Source organism: Colossoma macropomum, unplaced genomic scaffold (genome assembly GCF_904425465.1).
Source record: "Colossoma macropomum unplaced genomic scaffold, Colossoma_macropomum, whole genome shotgun sequence".
NCBI classification, from domain to species: Eukaryota; Metazoa; Chordata; class Actinopteri; order Characiformes; family Serrasalmidae; genus Colossoma; species Colossoma macropomum.
This window is the reverse complement of record NW_023494798.1, coordinates 24,703,874-24,719,215: the sequence shown is the minus strand read 5'-3', so window position 1 is coordinate 24,719,215 and position 15,342 is coordinate 24,703,874. Positions and strand designations below refer to the sequence as shown.

General features: G+C 38.5%; 1 protein-coding gene across 1 annotated transcript in view; it reads left to right on the top strand.

The window, feature by feature from the left end:
- Nucleotides 1–15,342, top strand: part of kiaa1549lb (KIAA1549-like b) — a 60,842-nt gene that overhangs the window by 31,153 nt on the left and 14,347 nt on the right. Inside the window, exons 13-15 of the mRNA XM_036585525.1 lie at nucleotides 3,691–3,821; nucleotides 9,493–9,617; nucleotides 11,980–12,230. Coding sequence (XP_036441418.1) covers nucleotides 3,691–3,821; nucleotides 9,493–9,617; nucleotides 11,980–12,230 — 507 coding nt within the window. The remainder of the gene's footprint in view (nucleotides 1–3,690; nucleotides 3,822–9,492; nucleotides 9,618–11,979; nucleotides 12,231–15,342) is intronic.

The window sequence follows — 15,342 nt, the reverse complement described above, 5'->3', positions numbered from 1 at the left end:
ACACATTCCCTAATATTTTTGTGCAAATTTTATTGCACAATTTGTACTTATTTGCTGAATTTAATATGTTGAATGTAGATTTAAAAGAATTTAAATTGTGGCATAACTTTTGCACAGAACATATATAAAATGATTGTCGGAAGAAAACCTTGTATCTCCAAAATGGTAACTTTACAGGAGAAGGAAAAAGCCTACTTTACCTTTAATGTAAGTCAGTGGAGCCAGACCTGATTCCAAGTCATTTTATATAAATGGGCCAACCCCAAAATATAATGGTTTTTACTGATGGTTTTGGTCCAGATTTTAACTTTATAGAGAATATTGGGTCTCACATTAAACACGAAATAGTTTGGCAATGTTTTTCAACTGTTTGAAAACATCAGTGCTGAGTAGAAAAATACTATCTCTTCTTTCTGTAAAAGGTTGTCTGCAAATTTACCCACAAGACTTCAACCTTTAACCTCCCTTACTTAGTTCCTTTATCTATTTGTTTAAGGATTTGTTGTTAAGAGTATTAAAAACGTAATGTTTTGCCATTTTGGGCCTAGCCCAATATGTGTACGTAAATATTGTCTGCAGAATTATCCCAGTAAATAGTGTCTTCTTGATGTAAATTCACCTATGAATGACATATTTTCCCTGATAGTAGTATAATTATCATACAATCACCATCTGAGCTAATTTCTAATATTACTTATTACTTACTTTCTATAAAAATGTATATAATTTATAATAATAACTGTTCTGCACAGACAGCATGTAACACTGTTCACCTCCAGTAAAGGTTCTCCACATTTTGTTTAGTTGAAAACCAAAATATTGCCAAACTGGCACTTTGGGCTATCTGAAAGGGTATCTCATCTACCGGAGTTTATCTGTTTGATTTGCACATCCACATCATAATCTTTCCATGGGGTTTTCTAATTTTGTATGTGTGTAGTTAAATAGTTAGTGATGTTTTGTATGTAGAGCCTATAATTAAGTGCAGTGTTTTGACTTTTTAACTAACCACGGATTGATGATTGTTTGAAAGGGCAAGGTTAGATAAAGGCAAAGTAGTAAAAAAAAATAAAAAAAAGAATATTGATTTACATAATTTCATCACTGATTTAAATGATCACATTATTCCATAATATCAATTATCTGACCTACATCTGCTCATATGGCATGTAATGTAGTTTAATCTAAACAGTAATGGCTGTGGTGCTGGCATGCAGTTTGTTTCCTGTTTTTAATGATTCTTACTCTAACTCTTCTTTAAAATCTTTTTCTAAGCCCAAAATCTAATCTTGTTCCTGTCTTCTCCCTTATGTTGTTTACTGAGAGGAGTGTGTAGGGGAGATGTTGTTTGCAAGGATATATTTAAGGGTTGTGACAAAAACAACAACTAGAAAGCTAAATCCATGAGGCTGCTACTATTACAGAGGACTGTTCTTTCCATTTATCTCTTTACTCCCTCTCTTTCTTCTCTTTATTCTCCTTACTTCAATCTGAGGACAGTGAGGTAGAAGTATGCCTATGAGGTACTAATGGAGCAGACTTTCTTGTTCAAATCTGTAGGATCATACATGTTTTTTGGGCCACAGCAAGGTGTAGGTAGCTATTGTTACATGAATATAGTAATTCTGTCACTGCTTTGTATTTCGTTTGCATAATAACTCAGGAGGGGCATAAAGACTCTAACAAGGCATTCCCTAATGAACACCATGTAAATCAATGTCCTTCACTTGTCTTTTCAGTGCAGCTTATTTACGTCTATTCTGAGTAATAGGAAAATCATTAGCTGTATATGTCACTGTGGGGCATGGTGGAATAACCTGTCCACCCACGCTAACACTCAAGCTTTTGGGGAAATTGAGAGAGAGAGTGAAAAAGACAGAGAGACAGAAAGAGAATGAATGATTGAGGTTCTTATATATTGCAGTCTTAAAGGGGCATTCTGGCCTAATACTAGAATATGTTAATATGTTATTCGTCATCTTGTGTAATATTCTATAATGCAGTATTGTATCCCTCAGCCTCATCAGTTTGACATGATTCCACAACGACCAGAAAAAACTATTTTATCACCATAGCAGTGAGAATCAGAACTGCCAGCAACTAACAGCGTAATTCAAAGTTAAGGTTAGTCTGTAATTTGCTAATAAAGTGCTTATAAACTTCCAGAAACAACAAAGTAGATAATGTGATTGCTTTGCACTACTGTTGTAATATTATGAGCCGATGATATATAGTGGAAAATTGATTCAATTAGCTCTGCGTCCTTGAAAAATATGCTTTGGATCCATTCAAAAGTGTTATTATCAAGTAAAAATAAAATTCTAATTTAAGACATCATAAAAATGCCAAATGAAGTCAGACGTACCTCATACTGTCCCAGTGGTTTTACCTGCTGTTTTTCTGTTTGCCGTAACCATCCCTGTATTCTTAAAATTCTTACCGGGGGGATAGGGGGTGCAAATAACCCTAATACCCCTCTATAGTTGGCACCTGTGTGTCATCTGGCTTCCTTCTGAATTAGCCAGTCAAAAAAAAACATTTAAAACAGCCCACCCTCATGTATGTGACCCCAAAGTGCATGTAGTTCCTACAACCTTCAAGACATCATCAAATGGGGGCTTCCTGATCTTTAAACTGTGAAATCTCTCTTCAGACGTATTGCAGCACCGCTGTAAGGGGCCAGTAGACACATTTCCAACAAATTCAGCAAATAAGCAGTTGTTATATCTTTCGGTTTGGCCGAGGTATCCTTTTAAGACTGATTCAGTGATGTGACCCTGCAAAAATGATACGGAAGACCTGCAACTGTCATTACATCTGTCTTCACAACGTGCTAATTAGCTTTATTTTGTGTCTTCATTACTACTTAATGATTTGAACTATGACCAAGTTCACCAACATGATGGAAACAGTGAACAGTAGTGACACAGCATGATCACGGTGAGGTTTTCATTAAACTATAGGAAACTTCCTCTCCCAAATTTCACACCTCAACAGGTTTTTATCAGCACATTCGAGTAAATTAAACTGTATCACTTTCACACATTTCAGATTGCTTTGAGAATCAAGGTGCTTTTAATGTGCATTTCACTGCATTATTTGGAAGCAGTTTGTGTGGTCCAGTGAAGGGAAGCATATTTCTACGTACAGTTACTGTAGAAGAGGATACAGACTCCTTCGGAGAAAAATCCATAAATGTGCAAATGAGAACAATAAATTCAAGCCAAGAAGATTGGCTATTAATAGAACTAATGATAAAAAAAATACAATTATTAAATGGCCTGAGCAAAATTCTCAAACCAGATCTGTCCTTCACAGTTTCCTCCACTGCTGTTACTCTCAAATAAGGTTGTACTCTTGTTTTTTCTCCTAATTTTCAACCTTTTTATTGCACACATTGCTCTTCTGTATCAGAAGAAATCTGCCTTCTTCCTAAGCCGTTGTCACTATGTGGCACGTTTTACTAGTGCTTATATAGTCAGAAAGCTTGAATGGCTTTATGCTGCCAAAAAGCACTCTGAGGGGTTGTGTAGTGGACAGACACTGCAGCAGAGTGGAGCAGTCCAGGTGCAACTGAGAGAGAGAGAAGACAAAGAGTGAGTGTGTGTGTGTGTGTGACATAACCATTCTTGCTGCCTCGCACATGGACCCTGACTTACTGCTGCTCCTTGTTGCTATGGTTACTCACAGCAGGTTGCCGAGCGAGGACGGTTCCGTCATCAGCAGCGAATCAGCGAAGGCTGTTCCAGGCAGAGGCTCGGCACCGCAGAAAGTGACAGCGCAGCAGAAACTCACAAAGGAGGAGAGCAGGAAGAGGAATGGTGAGAGACAGCTCCAACGCTTTCAGCACTTCACGCACACTGCCAGTCTCTCTCTACTGCCCTCTGTCTGCATCTCACTTTTCTTTAGTTTTCTGGGTTTTTTGGTTTCTTATTCAGCAGAATTCATTAGACCACAGGTGTACAACTTCAGGCCCCTGCTCTAAGGCATTCGGCTCAGAAGGGGCTTTATAGTTCACTGCTGAGTTGAAATAGGTGTGTTAGTGAAGAGACTGGAGACTAGAGAGTTCGACTGTTGCCATATGTAAAGTAATACTATGGTGAAAAATCAAATTTACTTAATCTAAGTGTTGTCAATCAGTCAAGATATGTTTGGTGTCAGAGGTTTCCTTTTTTGGTCTTGCATGTCTCTGGCAATGTAGCTAATAATGTAGCTAGCAGGTTATAGAAGCTTTTATGCCACCAATTGACAGCTTCCAAAATTCTTAGAAAGTCCCTCCTTCCTTAGATTTTAAGGCGAAATTTTCACCTCCGGCTACCTGGTAGCATCCGTAACACATACTGAGTACATTTAAAACATTTTCCTTCAAAAATAAACCTGCTTGTTTGCGACCTGACAAAATATGCTTGTAGGCCAATTTAAGGCCTAAATGCATTTTGGAAACCATGTTTACATTCATCAAATCAGGTAAATCATTTAGTCACTTGATGTTAAAGTGAACGCTTCATGTTTAATAAGAAGGAAATTTTAGTGATGGAAGCTGCCCCTTCAGATGAGCTAACTCTAGAGCTAACACTAGAGATAGTCAGAACAATGTTAGGTGCTTAGAAGGACTTGTCGTCTTTTAAAGAAACTTTGAAGCAGCAATGCAGAGATTGGCATGTGAGCATTGTACAGTCTTGCTTAATCTGACTCATTTATCAAGCTTTTATTTTTCAACTGTCAGCAGCTAAGAATAGCTAAGTAGTTAGCTTAGAGATAATGTTTTTCTGTGAAGTTATTTATCGTTAGACATCTGTAAAGTTATTTTTCATGATATTTGCATATTTTGTTGTAACCCAGTAATCCAGATAAAGTTGATCTTACCCCCAGTTTTGATGCTGAGATGTGAGTTTGGTCTTCCACATAATAAATTCAAACCTTTTTTTCAGCTTCAGGAACAAAATAAAAACACCACCATCACCCAGATTATCAGGATAGTGTGTGTCAGGCATTACATTCACAGTAATACCTTTCCACCATTCCTTATTCTAATAGTTCAGACTAATTTACTGCCACTGCTGTTGACATTGTTTGTTCTGAATGTTTTAATACATTTATGGTGGAGAGGTACATAAAGGAGCCATATTAATAAAACACTTCTGAAATAAGATAAGAAACATCTTTTCAAATTTACCACGATTTTGCCGTTATCAACATTGCGTATAAAAAGGAGACGTGTGTAGGTTCACTGGTGGATTTGGATAGTAAATAAAGTAGGTATATTTGTGTTGTGGACATTGGCTCCTGGTTCCTATCACCACCACTGTAAAGAAATCAGCATCTGTAAGTTCCTCTACAATGGACTATTTCACATCAAACCCGACTGACAGACTTTTGCATAGAAATTGGCTGAAATTGGTGAAAAAAACCTCCACAAACTTCAAGACAAGCGTGGGATGATATAGGCATACCATGCATACAAAGTGATTGAAGGTCATGGGCTTCCATTACTTGTTAGGCACGTTAGCTTTGTAATTCCAGTGTAAAACTTGCAATGCAAAGAAGCTTATTTTGATCACCAAACATGTCTTAAACAACAGCATTTGGCATAAGGGAACGTTTGCTTTAATGTTCATGTATGTGGAGAAGCAAGTGTTCCCTCTGATCACAGTTTGTGCATGAATGGATATTACACATATGAGTCCATGTGAGAAACTGGAAAAATGTCCTGTTTCTGTGATGTCATCAGAAAACAGGACATTTACATACATCCATGTATTCAGTCTAAGCACTTTAGCCCTCTTAATGTATGCTGCAGTTATAAAGAGCTTTTCAGTCTGCATTGCTTTTGGAATGAGGTGTAGGGCAGTCAGTCAGAGATAGATAATAAATGCATATCAGACACAGTAACAAAACCATCCTGTTTGTAATGGGTAAAACTTTATTATATAATATAATAATATATATTATATTTTTGGTGTATAAATCCACACAAACAGTATAAGTGGACCTACGGAACCAGGTCATCCCTTGGGGGGTGTACAGGGGCCCAAGGGTGAAAAATGGACAAACTGAATGTGAATTAAAATTAATTTAATTGTATTGTATTGTAGACACTCCTATCCAGAAATACAGTCGAATCCTGTTTCTCCCGAGGCAGTCGAAAACAGTAGCTTTATTACCCAATCAGGGAGTCACATCCATTGCTAACAAGTGCATAGCCATGCAATCTCCATAGACGAACATTGAAAGTTGAATGGTTCATACTGAAGAGCTCAGTGACTTTAAATGCGGCACTGTCATAGGATGCCACCTTTGCCACAATTCAGTTCTTGAAATTTCTGCCCTGCTAGATCTGCCCCAGTTAACAGTAAGTCATATTAGTGTATCATTGTGCTATTATTGTATTATGTATTTTTCAGGATTTGGGCTCAGTTTCTTAGTTCCAGTAAAGGTTAATATTAATGTTACATCATACATAGACATTTTAGACAATTGTGTGCTTCTAACTTTTGTGGCAAAAGTTTGGTAACTCTTTATTAATGTCCGTGGTTTTTTGAATGGGATGTCCAAAAAGGCTAGGTGTGATGGTCAGGTGTCCACATACTTTTGGCCATATTGGGTAAGTCAGTAACGTCCTCTTCTGAGTGCAGACAGTAAGCTCTGGGATGAAATAGTGTTTGGGTGTGAGCTGTGGTAGTGTTGGCTCTTTTCGCTCTGCCCAGTAACAGAGTTGGGTGTTGGGGTATTTTTCTAGCTGTGAAGGGCCACGCTCAGCAGGAATGGAGAAATGAACTACATCAATATGCATGAAACACTTTCTCTAGCCACTGACATGATTCAGTCTGTCACTGGGCCTGCAGCACGTTCACTAGGCGGGGTTCACGCACAAGCTATAGCACGTCTCTGGGACACACCTGTGTTTTACGTTTGCTTAGGAACCCACATACACAGATATAAACACACAAACATGCAAAATAGGTGCACAGGAACCCAGATAAACAAACACACACACACACACCCAAACACGCATTCTCAAACAAACACAGATGCTTCTCTCACACATAATTAGCTCTCTTGCAGAGTTCTCACTCACGCTGGTTTATTATTGCAGGGACTTTGTACAGCGCATCATCATGACCATATGCTGCCATATGTTCACGTTCTGTTGATGCATGCTGCACTTGACCTTAGCGGTGCACGCCCATAGTTTAGCAAAGGGAAAGAAACAAAGAGGATAGGAAACATGCACAAATGCATTACCTCATCTACTTCATCTGTCCTCCTAATCGGGATATAGGGATCAATTTCAAAGGTTTGATTCATTTACTGTCCCAGGGAACACGGTGTAAAACATTAAAAATGTGTGTCTGATGCTAAAATTCAGTGTTTATTAAACATTCAGTTACGTTTCTGTCCAAATTTCCCAACCTGCGATAGCACAGGACAGACAGACAGAAGACACTCAGACGGATTAGCTAGCTTGGTACTTGCTAGGTTAGTTTTTCGTTTGTTTGACATCTTTCTGTCCAAATTCCCCATCTTTCTATGGCACAGGACGAACAGACAAAAGACAGGCTGACTGATTAGCTAGCTTGATAGCTCATTTGTACTTGCTAAGTTAGTTTTTCCTAGTTTTTCCTGACTCAAACTGAGAGAGACCGTAGGGGAACGCAATTTGATTAAAGCTGTGTGGGTAAGACAGTCCACACCTGCCTATTGGAGCGCCACCCAAGATTAGGAGTGCCCAGTTTACATCAAAATAGGAACATTTTTGCAAAATACAGCGGCCATATCATTGTACGATGGGCATTTTATCATAAGCAGTGCTCCTAAGATCAAACACATATAGATAGCCCAGATACATACCTGGATAGCCCCATATGTAAAAACCATGCCTTTCCCCCTGCTTTAAATGATATTGTGTTCACTCAATGGAAGGAAAGTGGGATAAAATGTATTAGGGACTTATATGAAGATGGTAAGTTTGCATCATTTGCTGAACTTCAAAGAATGTACAAACTCCCTGTCTCACGCTTCTTTAGATATTTACATGTCCGGGATTTTGCAAGGTCACATCTGACAAACTTTCAGACCATTTATATACATGATACACTTGAAGAAATTAACCGATTTAATCCTTTGGACCAGAAGGCAGTCTCCAATTTTTATCGAATATTATTAAGACATATGAACACTAGTACAGAGTCAATTAAGCTTCTGTGGGAAAATGAGTTAGGAATGGAAATAGAAAATGATGTATGGGAGGTCTGTCTGAGGAATATACATAATTGCTCAATAAATGTAAGACATAATGTAGTCCAGTTTAAAACCCTGCATAGGATATACCTCTGTAAAACTAAGCTTTACAAGGTTTTTCCAAATATTTCCCCCTTATGTAACAAATGTAATGCAATGGAAGGTACACTGATACATTCGTTATGGGCATGTAGCAAGCTACAGACATTTTGGGGCAGTATATTTAATTGCCTGTCAAAAGCATTTGGAAGGGACTGGAAACCTAATCCACTTTGGGCTGTGTTGGGAACAACTAGTAACTCGGTAACCATGGAGAAACATGAACGCCAGGCCATTCTTTTTAGTATGGTTATTGCAAAAAAATATATACTACAAATGTGGAAACAAGAGTCAGTACCAACATATGAAATGTGGATAAAGGAACTAATCAATGTACTGCATTTGGAGAAGCTGCGATTTTTAAACAACGAACAGTTAGAGCTGTTTGATAAAATATGGGGTCCCCTGTTTGCCTATTTCGAAAAGGACCAAGTCTGACCTGGTTCACCTTGTGAGATACCTGTTGTTGTATGTAATTGTATGTTTAAAAGCTAACACCCTGGATTGTAAGTACATTTTTTTTTCCTCCTCCTGTACGATGTAACCCTCCTGCACCTTTAATGTTATTTGTTACTAATTTTAAAATGAAAATAAATGCTTAAAAAAATAGTAAAAAATAAAAAAATACAGCAGCCACTTAGTGAACATCAGAAAGTTATTCACAGGACATACTTGGTACATGTGCATTGTGTGCCCTCAAGAGCAAGATTGACCTAATTTGAAAGAAAACACAGATTTAGGTTCTCTAAGGTTTAATAAGTGTTTATGAATGCAACAATACCAAGGTTTTCCTTCATTATTAAAGTGAGTTTTAATAAATGGAATGATATCAATATTTTAACAGGAGGCATTAAAATAGCTCAGTGGTTTAGACCCTATATTAAATTAGGGATCCAAGCTAAAAGCATCCAGGACCTGAAATGATGTAGCTGATGTTTCAGTGATTTGGCACTGTTCATGTCCTGTAGTAATCAAGTGCCTTTGTCTCTAGTGTCTCTGCTGAGAGAACACAGTTCAGCTTCAAAGGGGCCAGTATAACTGCTGAGATAATCATTGAAATGATACTGGAGGTGTGATTTCACACTATGTGTGTGTGTGTGTGTGTGTGTGTGTGTGTGTGTGTGTGTGTGTGTGTGTATGGTGGTTTGGCAGATCCTTACGACACCTCCTCAGGTTCTCTCCAGCTCATCTCCATAAAGCCGATGGCAGCTCCGCCTACCTACTCTCACCCTGCATCTTCTGACCGCAGTCAGGATTCAGCCGTCCTGAATGGGGAGGTACCTGATAACACACACACGCTATGCCTAATACATACCTTGGTGCTGGGTGGTATTGATAAAATTCAGTATCATGATATTTTCCCAATATATCACATTATAAGATGATAGGTTAAGGAATAGTTTGGCAAAAAAAAAACAAAAAAAAACACGATCTTCTGTTTACCCCAAATTCAGTTGAGCAGCCAAAACATGTCTGTTGGCTAACTGTGTGACACTGGAAGTCAAGTCACCCTAAATGTTTCCACAAGTGGAATGATACCGAACTGTGCCCAGGAAAGAAGTCAGAAGTGATGCCATTATCCACAATGGCTGGATGCAGTTTGAAAGGGTTGAGAGATGTTTTGATCCTGTATTTGTGGAAACGGTTTTATGTGACTATTGAATTCCAGCGTTTGTTAGTAAAGTTAGTCCAGCAGCTCCAGTTCAAACCAAAGAAACAACATTTAGATACCAAACGTGTCTTGGATGATTAACTGCCTTTAGGTTAAGTGGCAAATCATGTAAATTAGATTTTTTTGTTGAATTATTCCTTCAAAGCTACACTATGTAAGATCTGGGGATTTGGGGACCTCTCTAGTGGAAATGTGTAATTGCATGCAATTGAGTTTTAAATTATTATTTCAGGTTTTAGAGGGTATCTCGCAGCGGTGGCAAGTGTATTAATTTAATCATATTTTATAGTGTTTTTAACTCAGTAATGCTGCTTGTTTTAACCAATAATAAAATCTTAATGAACCCATGCTTCCTAATTAAGTACCGCTGCTCTGTTACAGGAGCATATCTAGCAAACCTTGCATATCTTGATTTTTATTGGGCTGTTTTGTTCTGTTCTGCTATATCAAAGGGAACCTTACGCCACAGTTTAAATGTTAACCAAATAGAACCCATATCTCAGTAAGTAAACATATTATTTATTCAGATTTTATGTATTTTGAACTGTTTTTACAAAACAGCCTGAAGCTCACAGCAAATAACATACACTGTCAGTCAAAAGTTTAGACACATCTGTGAGTTAAAGGATTTTCTTCAAGTTTACTATTTTACATATTTTAATATAATAGTGAAGACATAAGAGCTATAAAACGGTTCTTATGGCGTTATCATACTGTTATCTCTTATGGAGACTCAGACTGTTTTTAAGATATTTCCTGATTCCTTTTAGAAATTTTTACCCCCTTTGGCCTTGATGCAGTGTTACACACTCTTGGCATTCTCTCAGACAGCTTTAGGAGGAGCCACTGGAGATGCTTTTCCAACAGGACCCAAGAAGATACATACATGTTGAGACTTTGTTGCTTAAAACTGCTTGTTGGGGGGCATTTAAAATATATACAATACCGTTTAAAACTTAGAGACCAGTCAAAATGGTCATGAAGTGTAAATAATTTATTTTCAGTATATATTCACTTGCATAAAGAAGGAGAACGTCAAAGGAAAATAAGTGACAAAACAGGAGTTTCACATAAACAGAACTTTTGAGAGAGGAGAAAATAAAGCTCCGCTCTTGCTTCAGATCTCAAAAAATCCGCAGGTGTTTCTGTTCATCTTTCCACTGCGAGAAGACAACTCAACACTATGAGTCCGAAAATATGTGTAGCTGTAAATAAGCCATTACCGAGAAAAGAAAATGGATAAAAAAGTAGAAAATATGCAAATCAAACAAAGAAGCAGCAGATATTCCAAGAACAATAGATTGACCACCCCAGAGTCCAGGTTTCAAGATCATTAAATGTGTTTGGGATTACTATGAGAAGAAGGAAATGCAACCAAGTTCCAAGTTCTTGGGAGGAGTGGAAAAGTATCCTTGCAGATTGCTTAAAAAAACTGAAAGGAAGTCTCCCGAAAAGAATGAAAGCAGTAATAAATGCAGGTGGTGGACACACTAAAATGTGATGTTATATTCAGCTGCTGAGGCTTTTGTGTACTTTTCTTCTGATGTTTTCTGCTTTTCTTTCTGATGCTGGAAAATTGATTACTTGTTCTTAATGGCTCTTTTAACCAGAAATAATGTAAATGAAGGGTGGTCTCTTTTGCATAGTACCGTATACATAATGCAATCACATCCTTCTCAGAAATTCAATGAACCCATCAAATGCTCACCTCTTCTGGCCTCATTCAGTTAAATTAGGACTTTAAAAGTAGCATAGCACATTTTCCCTTGTGTGTGTATAATTAGTTGACCAATGGGAAATCAACACTGTGTGGACTTTTCTCATTTTTCAGTTATGTGCCTTTAGATAAACCACTAGCTCAAAGCCTCTCTCTCTCTCTCTCTCTCTCTCTCTCTCTCTCTCTCTCTCTCTCTCTCTCTCTCTCTCTCTCTCTCTCTCTCTCTCTCGTTCTCTCTCTGTCTGTTCAGGTGAACTTGGCTCTGAAGCAGAAGTCAGACATCGAGCACTACAGGAATAAGCTGAGGCTAAAGGCTAAGAGAAAGGGTTACTACGACTTCCCATCAGCTGAGGGCAGTGGAAGCTCTAAGGCCGTGAGTCAGAGACACAGGCACGGTCAAGACAGAGCCGTCCACCCGCACAGCCCTGCAACACACACGCCCACCACAGCTCCGGAGTATGACGATGATAGGAGCTCCACCTACGTCAAGTCTCGCAGGAGGTCAGTGATTGTGAAGATGTGGTCATGCTGTGTAGTTTTCATTTGGTTAGTACTGGCATAGTGTTAGCCTCCTTGTGACTGTGTTAAGGTGTAGGCTGTGTGAGAGAGCAGGTGTTGAAGGAGTTGTTAGTCAAAAAATCTAATTCACTCAATTTTACCCCATATCTCACCTCAGATGTGGACGTGTTTGGCATTGAAATTTTGCTAATTTAGAACTGGAGCTATGAGGCTAACGTTGCTAACAAACACTAGAAATCGATAGTTGCTCAAGTAGCCCAACTCTCAAATCTCACAACCCACTCAGACTGCATCCATGCTGTCACACTGAAACATACTGTGCTCTAAACCACATCAACAAGTCTGCCCGACTTTAATCAAGCCCTGGATGTGGTTTGAGTGGGTTGAAGTTTTGGTGATGTATTTTTACGGAAACAGTTTGGGCTAATAAGGTGACTATTGACTTCTGGTGTTTATTAGCCTTGCTGCACCAGCTCTAAACTAAAGAATCAAGATTTGGACTCCAAATGTCTCAGCCGATAGGCTACTTCTGGGGTAAGAGGGAATTTGTGATCATTTCATTACTTGCAGGGGTGAAAAATACTTGAATAATAGTACTTAAGTATTGTATTTAGTATAATTTTGGAAGATATGTGCTTTACTTGAGTATTATTGATATTGAATACTTTTACTCAATTACATGCACAAGAGATAAAGTGATAGACACAAGAGATCAATAAACTTTTTACTCCTTACTTTTTCATTTAGACCCTCAAATAAAAATTCAAATTTATAAGTTTTTTCTTTTTTCTTGCCAGTCAGTTTTTGAACATTTTAATGAGTTCTGTAATGAAACTATCCACATCTATGTTCATTTGCCTTTGGCCAGAACCATCTACTAATCACTGCATCAGACACCACTGCTTCACACACCACCAAACAAAGAAAAATTCTAATATAATTATTAAAATATTTACTTTTTACTTGTATAAACTTGTTTAAAGGTAGATACTATTTTACTTTCACTCAAGTGAAAGTGAAGCAGTATTTTCTTTTATTTACTGAACTTAAAACATTAGAAAAAAATATTAAATAAAAAATACACCATAACTATTGCACAAGCTACTTTTCTTGTTTTGTTTCCCAAATATTTAAGATTTGCTTAAAAAGTCACCCAAACATGTAATTTGACCAAACATTTGCAAAAATATTATGTAAACAATAATTATATACACTTTTTGTCAGACAATATACATAATATATTATAGTAGTAAAGATATAAATAAACCATTACTCATTACTATAAAATAAGCTACATTTACGTGACATAAGGCTTGGGAACTGGAGCCTGGATCTTTCCAGCTCAGGCAGTCAGCAGTGTACTCAGGCTGTTGTTTCGGTAACAACTGTCTGGACCATTGGCATAGGGCATTAAGCTTAGATCTGCCCATTACTCTCCCCACAGAAGCCTGAAATTAGGCAAAGCTGGCTAAAATAGCTGCCGCCGTGTTCACAGTTGGATCAGATTTCAGTCACTGACTGCACTGAGAGCCATTAGCTGACCCAGGACATTAGCTGTCCTTGCTTTGACAGTGTTAAAAAAGCGTAACGCTGGCCTTTTGTCTGGGTTTAATTGTTTGATTTTATTTCCGGAGCTGAGGATAAACTCTTCGGTTCTGTGCGTAATCGTTAGTAATTGGCTCCTTGCACCATAGCAAGGGGCTCTTGTGGTCTGCTCCAGCCCTGTCACCCGATAAGAGGATTTGCCTAATTTGGATTCTCTTTCGAACTGCTTACACATATAAAACCTCAGTTTGTTTCAGCTTTGCTTGCCTTTTTGGTTTCAGAATTTTCTGTTTTTTATTTGGATGGTTGATGTCAAAGAAAGCAGGATTGGATTGTCTGAGTCATTATATCACTTAACACCTTTGGGATGAGCTGGATTAATGAAGCTGTATGAAATACTTTTGGAAAGAGTCGGAGTGATGATGCTCCACTGACCACCTTTTACTCTAGCCTACACTTTGGGACGAGTTGGATTGATAAAGGAATATCCAGCAACTTTAGAATGAGTTGGATTGGTGAGGCTCAGTTGAACAACTCTGGGAAGAGTTGGATTAATGAAGCTCCACTGACCACCTTTTACTTTACCCAACACTTTGGGATAAGTTGGGGTGATCAGGCATCGCTTTGGGATGAGCTGGATTGATAAAGGAATATCAAACCATTTTAGGATGATTGGGATTGGTGAAGCTCAGTTGAACAACTCTTGGAGGTTTTGGAGTGATGACACTCTACTGAACAATTCTGACATGAGTTGGAGTAATGAAGGTCCACTGAATACATTGGAAAGAGTTGGAGTGAAAAAGTTCCACTGAACACTTTTGGGGTGAGTTGGAGTGATGAATCTCCACTAAACACCCTTTAGGCTGAGATGGGAGGTATTCACAAAACAAAGTTTCTCAGTTTGCCCAGATGACCTTAGCCTAAAGTTGAGTCTGTCCAATAGGAAAAGAGCTGCTTTGGGCTTAAGCTATCTGGCTAACTCAGAAATCCTGCTTTGTGAAAGATCCCCCTGGAATGACGTTTGTAAGCCAAACCTAATCACCTGATGTCAGTACAAACCTCACTAATACTCCTGTGACTGAACAGAATTCAATCCTAGCAGCAACGTTGCAGGGATCAACTCCCTATTAACACCCTTGTTATTGGAGGGAATGTTGGATGAGCAGGTGTCTGAATACTTTTGGACAGAGAGTAAATGTCTACAGAGGTGTTATGTTGGGGGGCAGTCGTGGGCTGGAGGGAACCAGCTTTGCGACCGGAAGGTCGCCAGTTCGATCCCCTGAGCCGACAATACGTGACTGACGTGCCCTTGAGCAAGGCAGCTAACCCTCAACTGCTCCCCGGGTGCTATGGATAGGGCTGCCCACTGCTCCGGGTGCTCACTGCCCCCTAGTGTGTGTGTTCACTAGTGTGTATATGGTGTCTCACTGTACGGATGGGTTAGATTGCGGAGGTGAAATTTCCCTGTTGTGGGACTAATAAGGGTCACTTAATCATAATGTTGACAATCATCTTTTTTTTTTTTTTACCACAGAACAGCTTCAAGGAT